Source organism: Paralichthys olivaceus, chromosome 4 (assembly GCF_024713975.1).
Source record: "Paralichthys olivaceus isolate ysfri-2021 chromosome 4, ASM2471397v2, whole genome shotgun sequence".
In the NCBI taxonomy this organism is placed as follows: Eukaryota; Metazoa; Chordata; class Actinopteri; order Pleuronectiformes; family Paralichthyidae; genus Paralichthys; species Paralichthys olivaceus.
Genome location: NC_091096.1, coordinates 11,310,403 through 11,319,198, shown reverse-complemented (window position 1 = coordinate 11,319,198; position 8,796 = coordinate 11,310,403). Strand labels below are relative to the sequence as shown.

Below are 8,796 nucleotides of genomic sequence, written 5' to 3'. Positions count from 1 at the left end.
TTTGATTTGTTTGGCATTTCCACACTAGATTTCCTAGAATTCTTCAGTGAAGAGAAACAAACCGTTTTCCAAACTCAGACACTAATGTCAACTAATGGCAGCTGGGAAACTAGAGCCATTAAGTGATGAATCAAAGAAGTCGGAAAACTCGAGGAGAATTCCAACAATTCCTTAAGGTCAGATTACATTTAATTATTTTGACTGTGATGAAATAATCTCTCTGTGTTAATGTATGAAATAATGTACATTTTTTAAAATTTCAAAACTTAGAATGGGACTCAGTAAATTGCATTTATCTCCACCAAGGCTCAACAGTCCTCTTATAAAACTACATTTAAATTCACTTGATCTGGATTGTTATGGATGTTTTTGATAACAATCATGAATACTCTATAAGAAATCAAATAAAAACATTAGGAAAGTGAAGAAATATGTGATCTGTGTCTGCATCAAAATTGAATGGCCTCTTCTTTACTTAATACCCTCATACCCCACTTATGGTAGGAATCTTTGCCTTATCCTGCTAACAAACAAACACAGACAAAAACATAACCTCCTTGATTGAATGAATCAATACTCAGGTCGTTATCGGTTACTGATATTTTACAACCTTTAGTGTTGGGGCTTCAAACGCAACATGACAAATGGAAAAAAATACGCACATCTGTGAAGTCATATATCAACATCATCACATCCAATGAGAGCAGCAGAATTTCAAAACAGACGACCTAATTTGAAAAAGATCCTTCGTGTCTCTGATCCTGGGAGTTTCATAAGACATTTTGACAAACTCTGGATCCGAGCCGATGTTACAGGATGCAGAAAAGATTTAAAGCTTCACAAAACATTTTATACAGACTGCCACAAGATCTCTGGATTGAATCTCTGGACTGGATATGGATGTAATAAAACAAAAATCTAATATTGACGGCCAAGCATGCAGGACACATTGAAAACAGCAGGTACTGAACAATGAATGATGTTGACATGAATGGAGAGAGATGCGCTCCACTTCCTGTTTGTGTCCTCGCTGCCAATTTTGTATCCGGCCGCTTGATTTGCAGTAAACGCTCCTGGCAGAAGAGCATAAATCACTCACTCCTAAAATAAATGCTTTGGTTTCTAATGAGCAACTCCGTTTTATGGGTTTTAGCCAAAATGAGGAATTTTAATACTGAAATGTGCTCTGGAAAAAAAGACATGAAACAAAAAACACTATGTACGAGGTTTCTATTAATTTTATCTAGAATGTAATGAGATAAGAAGAGGATAAGTAGGAAATTAAATATATTTTACAATTGTGTGTAGAATTAGTAAATGGATCAAACCTCAGTAAAACACGTCTCCACTTCCTTCCACTCTCGTGAAATGAAGCCAAATGATCCTGATAGGAGCGCCTGCATCTTGTGCCAATGACATCATTTGGAGCCAGTCTGTAGCCACAGGTCCGGCGGAGACACATGCTCAACCAATTATGAGCATTATACAGCATAGTATTCTGAAAACAGTCTTTCAACACTTATTTTCTGATAAAGACTGAAATACATAAAGAAACATTAAAGACATCTTCAAGCTTTATCTCTGGTACAGTTTATGTAGTTGGTACATGTTTAAATGATATTAAACAGATATTGGAGTTTAAGTATTTTTTATTTTACATGTATAATAATATTAATAAAACAAAAACGTTTTGTTAGAAAATGACACTAAACACTCGTGAAAATCTGGATCCAGTAAAAAATCATTGAACTAAACACAGATCAAACTTCAAGCCTCCATCTTGATACAACCACTGTATTTACAAAGTATCTGTGATGGCAAAAATCACACTGCTAGTGAAATTATACTTATCTAAGGTTGGAGTCATACATTTTGAGAATTTCTTTAAAAAGACATGAAGGAAAAATTACGTTTCTTCTTTTCAGGATGGAAACACAAATAACACACTTCCAAGAGTCCCTGAAATGACAGAGGGGCCGTCATCTCGTCGTCTCTCTTTACAGACTGGTCGCCTTGGACTTGAAGCTCTTCAAAGCTTCCTGCATCCTCTGCACAGCAGCAGCATCCTCTTCAACGGCCTTAGAGCAGGAACGCTGCATTCTGCTGTGTAGATCGTCCAGACACTTCTGTGAAACACCAACCACAAAAGCAAAAAGTCAATTGAACAAAGCATTTACATCATAATTTATTCCCTGGATTTCTAACAATCAAGTATTTGTTTATGATCTAAACCAGTGAAATACATACAATTCTCTCTTTTCAGCCTCTGTTGATTGTGCTGACAATAAAAACCCTGAACCACTGAACTTGAGAGCACATTATGCTGCACTAGAAAATCCTAACCAATTTTCAAAGTATCTGAGACCACAGGCGTGTTACCTCTGTGATTGACAAGTGGTTGGCTGCTGTGGTGAACACAGACGTCAGGTTGTTGGCCACCATTCGCCTCTCCTCATTGGTTTCCTGCAGCACCAGGTGGTACCTGGAGAACAGAGCATCACAATTAGTTTACTAGAAAACACAGAACGGACAAAAACAGAGGATGTTTAAGCTCCAGATGACATTTAATGAATAAATGTAGCAGATTCATTTTGATCTTGTTTTGTTTTGTAGAGGCCAAAGCAGTATACAGGTCATCTCAATTGGTGATAAATATAAAACCCTAGTTGTCACTTACTGTTGCTGTGCTGCCTTCAGCTGTTGCACTGCTTCGTCGTAACCATAGTTTACTTTTTTCTCCAGAAGTTTACGATGGTTGTCCACTGACTCCATCTCTGCTGCCCAGTCCTGCTCCTCTTGAGCCAGCTCCTACACACACAGGAACATGTGGGAAACTAGTTAATATAATGCATGGAGCAGTTGTTTATTTTGTGTCACAAACATGAATTCATTTCCGTCTGTTTCAGCTCAGTAGACAAATGGTACACGAAGGTGCTGATGATGCGAAGACAACCCGTATGGGATTCTCTATGAGCAGGTATGAAGCAGACTATGATTGGAGCACTGATGTTAACAATTTCAGCATATGGAGCACAAGTTGAGGACCATACCTGCATGTCACAATCCAACCGTTCGTCCAGCTTGCGAATGTGCTCTCTCAGCTGCTTCAGATCGTTGGACTTGTCCAAGATGTTAGAATTCAACTAAAAAACAGGCAAAGACGTGCTTCAGTATAAATGTTACGATCCCGTTAGATTAACACGTGACAGTCAATGCCTGCTGCAGGATTTTATCACATAAATACAAATAGTTTGTTACCTGTTCACAAGATTCCTCCAGACTGAGGTTCATGTTTGCTAATCGGCTGTTCTCCTCCTCCACATCACTGACCAGCTTTCTCAGCAGCATCTACGCAACACAGAATAAAATGTATAATCAAACAAAAACACATTTTCAAAAAGAAATGAGAGCGATCTGACATAAATCTGCAATTAATACAGATTCAGATAGTAGTGTATAAATAACTGGAAGTACCTGTGTCTGTGTTTTATGCTGAACCATGCCGTTGGGTCCACATTCAAAAGGCCTGATCTCAAAATCATGACCACAGGCGTTCTCTGCTGACAGCGGTATCAGCTTCAGTTTACGTGCCAGCTTGTGGTACTCTGCCACCTTTAACTCAGCCTAGACGTGAGAGAAATAGAGGAAAACAGACATAAGCAACAAAGAAACAAGTGAAATCACAGGTCAGAATACTTCCCACTGAAACATCTGATATTAAACATCTGTACTGACCATAAATCAGCCACTAGAAATTGACGTGAAGATCACCTGATGGATCATTTCAGAAAATAAGATGATTCACCAGTACCTTCTCGTTCACTTTGGCCAGAGCGATCTCTTCGTTCCACTTGTGCTGCTCAGAATCCTCCAGACTCTTGCCGATACTGGTGAGGGTCTGTTGGAGTTCTCTCTTCTCTCTGTTGATTCTCTCTACGTCCGCTGGTGTAAACTTCTGGTTCTGCAGGAGATGCTGCAGTTCATCTTGCTCATGTTTCAGAGACTCCAGATGACTGGCTGCAAAGTGACAGAGAAGGAGAAACATGGTGTTCGGGTAATCATGTCCAATCAACGGTTCTGATCGTAAAGAGACGTTCAACCTCTACTGTTGAAGACTCGAGAAAACCGTTTATTTTTTAACACTTAGATAAACATTAATGTCACAATTATCTGATCTGATCTCAAAGCACAAACACATGTTTTACAGGCTCCCCGACATGCGGTTCTCCTCCTTTTGTTATTCATGGTGGTTGGCAAATAGCTTTTAGGTACAATACCGCCCCCTTCTGGTGGTAGTAATGGAAATAGTTCATGTAGACTAAATATTCAGATCCAGACATCATCAGTTCCTATCTATTTGTGTTTACCAGTGGTCTCCAGGTCATCGTTCAGTTCTGAGGCTTTGTTTTCCAGGTTGACTTTAAAGGACTCCTGGCTGCTTCGGTAACTCTGGAGCTTCTTGAGGTCGGCCTGCAGCTTCATCTTTTCCATCCTCTTTGTCATTAGTCGGTCCTGTCCAGGAGAGGGAGATGTTTTATATTAATGACAGAACTCAGCAGAATAAAGTCTAATCTGTTAAAGCCCAAAGGATGAAACAATTACAGCTACAGCTTGAGAATCTTTGAATCTCCAGTCGTCATAAACAATTTCCTTTCCTTTACACAGTTAATTACAATTGATAGATGGGATCTAATCTGGACAGATGGGGAAGAGTGAACATAAAAGGCTTCTGACCGTCTGGCTCTCCTTCTCCAGTAGTTCAACCTCATCACTGAGTATTCTGTGCTTCTCCTCCATCGAGGCCAGCAGGCATTCGTCAACGTTGTAAAGCTTCTCTATGAACACACAAAACACACGTGCAAAAATATTTGATGGGATTGTAAATTTCAAGATAAAAACTTATAACTGAACATTACGGTCAAAAATACAAAGAAACTAATTTGAAGATGATGTGCTTACTTAGTTTAGTGAGGAATGATTCATCCTCATCCTCAAATGTGTCATCACCCTGCATGAACTTAGAGTATGTCTCTGCTGTGTAATCCAAGAAGAGCTGCACAGTAATAAAGTGAAGGAAGATATTAAAAAAACATAGAAACATTTAGATTACAACGGACAAATTAAGTCATTTAAACCGTAATTTCTGTTATGTACGTTTACTCTGGTCAAAGACATAACACCTATAATGCTCTGTAATAAATTAGTAAGAGAACACAAACTGTTAATAACCATGTAACAAGGTCTTGTGTTTCGATTCATGCATCTTCTTGAGCGAGGAGTGTTTTATGACTCGTGATGCTGTTTAAGAGTCAGAATACCTTGTTATAATCGGCCCCTTCCTCAATATTGTCACTGTCTTCACAAAAGTCACTGAACAACAGCTCCTGTTTACTCAAACTCCAGTTGATCTGAAACACAGATACACACAGTAAGCATTCATCTCTTTTAATAAAACACACATAGATTTTTTTTCCATTGTTTTTGTGGAATTTTACACCATATACATATTATTCTGCTTTTAGATTTTAAAATGTCCACTGTAGTAATTCCTATTAATAAGCCTTTGCTTGTTTCTCACCTTAGCGTTGTCAATCAGCCACATGAGAGCACCCAGGGCCTGAGGCCAGGTATGTGGAGCTCCCACAGAATACATTGAACACTTTGAGAGGACAAATGGATACCTGCAACCATAAAGACAGAGGAGAGGAATAAACACAGACAGTCACCAATGAGTTCTGAAAATAAAGGAGAGGAGTCAACATCAAGGCTCACAACAAATGTAAGGTTCCATGTTAGACTTCTTCCACAATGATTTTTACATGCTGTAGCCTTTAAAAGATCTATTGTTCTTTGTATTTTATGTGAAATAGTATTTTACCGACCCCCAGCATTTAATTTGAGTAAGGCCACCAAGCACCCTCTATGATCAAAACATGAAGACTGTAGGGATACTAAACAAAACAAAGAAATACTGTGATATGATATTCAATACAATAATTACAACCAAATGCATTTACCTCAGAGCTTTTAGGATAGCTGGAACCTCCTCCTCAACTTTAGAGTTTGGCATCTCAAAGGTTGGGTCGAGCTGACGGTAGACAAACTCAAACATTTTCACAAACTCCTTGGTGGAGGGAGACTGGAGAGTCTTTGGTGACAGAGTGCCTGGGTAACCCTGCTCTGTCAAAAACTAGAGAGATATGAGATAAAATATCAGACTGGACACACATAAATATTGGTAGTGAAATTACTCTGAAACCATGATTTGAACATCTACAATCTACTGAGATAGAACTGAACTGCGATATCATTACTTTACAAATGTAGCAACACTCATCTTTCATATTATAATTGACTCCTGTAAATACAAGGATCAGTTGTTTTTTACCTCATGCAGTTGCCTGATACACTGCTGAACATAAGATTTATCATGCAGAGGTCTGGCATCTTTAATCTTCTCAGTTCCTCCAAAGCCAGACATGGTGCTGTTGCGACGCATGCTGGCTCCACTCGTCCTGCAGTTAAAATATCAACATAACATATCACCAAAACATCAAATATCAATGTCATTAAAAAATAAATAAAAACTAATGGAATAGTCTAATTTGCATCTACACAATTTCAATATGACAATAAAAAACAAAAGACACTCGAGTAAAACTGAGTAAAACTCTCAACCAACCGTAGTTTACTTAACACATTTATAAAATTCACTACTTTAATTACATTTACTCAGTCATCTTTGGATTTGGATTTTTATTCGCAGGATACATTTCACAACTACTGAGATCACACTGGCACAATCTTTATTAAGATGTAAGTTTCTGCAATATAATTCACATACCGGGCACCAAAGAAGCTGGTTCGTCTTTCAGAGGTCACAGACTGTGGCTTGGATATGCTGAGTTTTCCAAACGAAGGCTGTTTACTGTGAAGGAACAAAACGTGTGGAAAAAATGTATGTTCTCCACCGGCAGACTCACATTTGAACAAGCTGCTACGAATCCATCACTCATCTTTCTTCATTGAGTTGTTACATATTCTCAATTTTAAATAATTTGATCTCCACAAGTTTGATGTTTCCAGACTCATGAAAAAACTTGAAGCTCTAGATCTTATGGGATAATCAATGAAATATTTCAACACGTGATTATGAGAAGCATTTTATATTTATATTGCTGTTATTAAAATTACTAACTTGTGAGTTTTGTACTGTTGGTCAGATAATATGAGACATTTAATGATGTCAACTTGAGCTCCTGGATATTGTGACTGCATCTTTCAGTATGTCTTTGTGTGGGTGTGGTTCACATTATACGAAGTCCCCTGATACAAAAGCGGACAGAACCACGCTTCATAATAAAGCAGTATGACTAAATACAGAGACGGTATAAATTAGACTGACTAAATCAGAGTGTTTCAAACCTCTGGGGCGTTGTGTACACCATGCTCATCCTGTTGCTGTCCTGCACCCTCATCGGCATCTCGGACGGTCTGCTGCTTGTTGCTCGGCTCATCCTCCCACTGGACACAAAGGTATTAAAACAATCACACAAACGTTTATTTGCGTTGATATGTCGATTCACAAAGCACCAATCTACCAAAACACACACACACACACAGCGTATAAAGTTGACTTCAACTTAATGTCAATAGGCTTTTTAACGTTACGTCTGTCACTTTGTTATGTGGTGGTAGTCTGACTAGCAAACTAGCGTAGCAGCTATTGCATCGGTTCGGTGAGCTAGCTAGACGGAGCTAAACACGCCGGGTTAGTGTATTTTCTAAGTTTGAACATGGCTGTAACGAGGTAAACTAGACGTAAAGGCTAGTAACGTTAGCTAGCGTTAGCCTTCGGGTGTGATATGACACGATCTTAGCTGCGTTACGACAAACATTACATTCAGTCAGAATCCTCTTTGCTTCTTATTTTTAGTGATGCGTTAACGAGTTCTTAAGCGAAGTTGAAACGTACCGCTCCATGTTTCGTAGGAAGAAAACAAATAGAAACCAGACCGATCGAAGGAATCGTCGAGGAACGTATTTAACTGCCGACCCGCCAAAACAATACGAATATACCGGATGGCCGTGACGTCACCGGAGTACGGAGAGCCGTTGGTCCAAAAAGGCTTCACAGCGCAACCGCGTAAAATAATTGACATGTCCACATGGTTATTTGTTCAAAACCATAGACTATATATAAAGTTTCAAACACAAACGATGAGTCCAAGGTTACACTTTGGTTTGGCAGGTTAAATCTCATCTGTCATCTAGGTCTTAATACGAATATTTAACTCAAAACAAAGTCCCTTTCTCTGTAAATCACACTGAATGTGTTTGATTAGTATGAAAGGTGCTATATAGTTTGATTGATTTGTTGCATTTTTTTTGGTTTAGAAAAATATCAACCTGCTGAGCAGCACAACAGAAGGTTAAGGAATTTAGGTAAATCCTCTGTTGTATGTGATTGTACAGTCTTAAGTGCTAAATATAGTCTTTATAGGAACATCCTATTGAACAACATGGCAACATATGCAGCTGCTGATATTGTTGTAAGCCTGATTCTTCAAAATGCACAAGAACTAGATAGTGGCATTTTACATGCTTCATTAACAATTAAAATCCCAAATTAAACCATTCTTAGAACCCCTTTACATCCAAGTCTATAAATATTGATAGAAGACTTCTATGGCATCTTTTTGTCAGCTCTCTCCCTCAAGTGATCAACTGGCAATGCATTTCAGGCCTATCAATGGTTTTTTTTTTTGTGATATCAGCTCCTACACTTTTCTTCCA

General features: G+C 38.5%; 1 protein-coding gene across 1 annotated transcript; it reads right to left on the bottom strand.

Moving 5' to 3' along the window:
* Positions 1–1,631: 1,631 nt before the first annotated feature.
* ndc80 (NDC80 kinetochore complex component) lies at positions 1,632–8,115 on the bottom strand. The gene is made up of 17 exons (XM_020100806.2): positions 7,976–8,115; positions 7,426–7,524; positions 6,845–6,928; positions 6,389–6,515; positions 6,018–6,190; positions 5,579–5,681; positions 5,319–5,408; positions 4,960–5,053; positions 4,735–4,835; positions 4,368–4,512; positions 3,812–4,017; positions 3,475–3,624; positions 3,259–3,348; positions 3,051–3,143; positions 2,678–2,808; positions 2,380–2,482; positions 1,632–2,126 (listed from the first exon to the last, which is right to left on the bottom strand). Exons 1-17 carry the CDS (start codon positions 7,981–7,983, stop codon positions 1,998–2,000), a joined length of 1,926 nt encoding a protein of 641 aa, XP_019956365.1. The 5' UTR covers positions 7,984–8,115; the 3' UTR covers positions 1,632–1,997.
* Between the last annotated feature and the right edge of the window lie 681 nt (positions 8,116–8,796).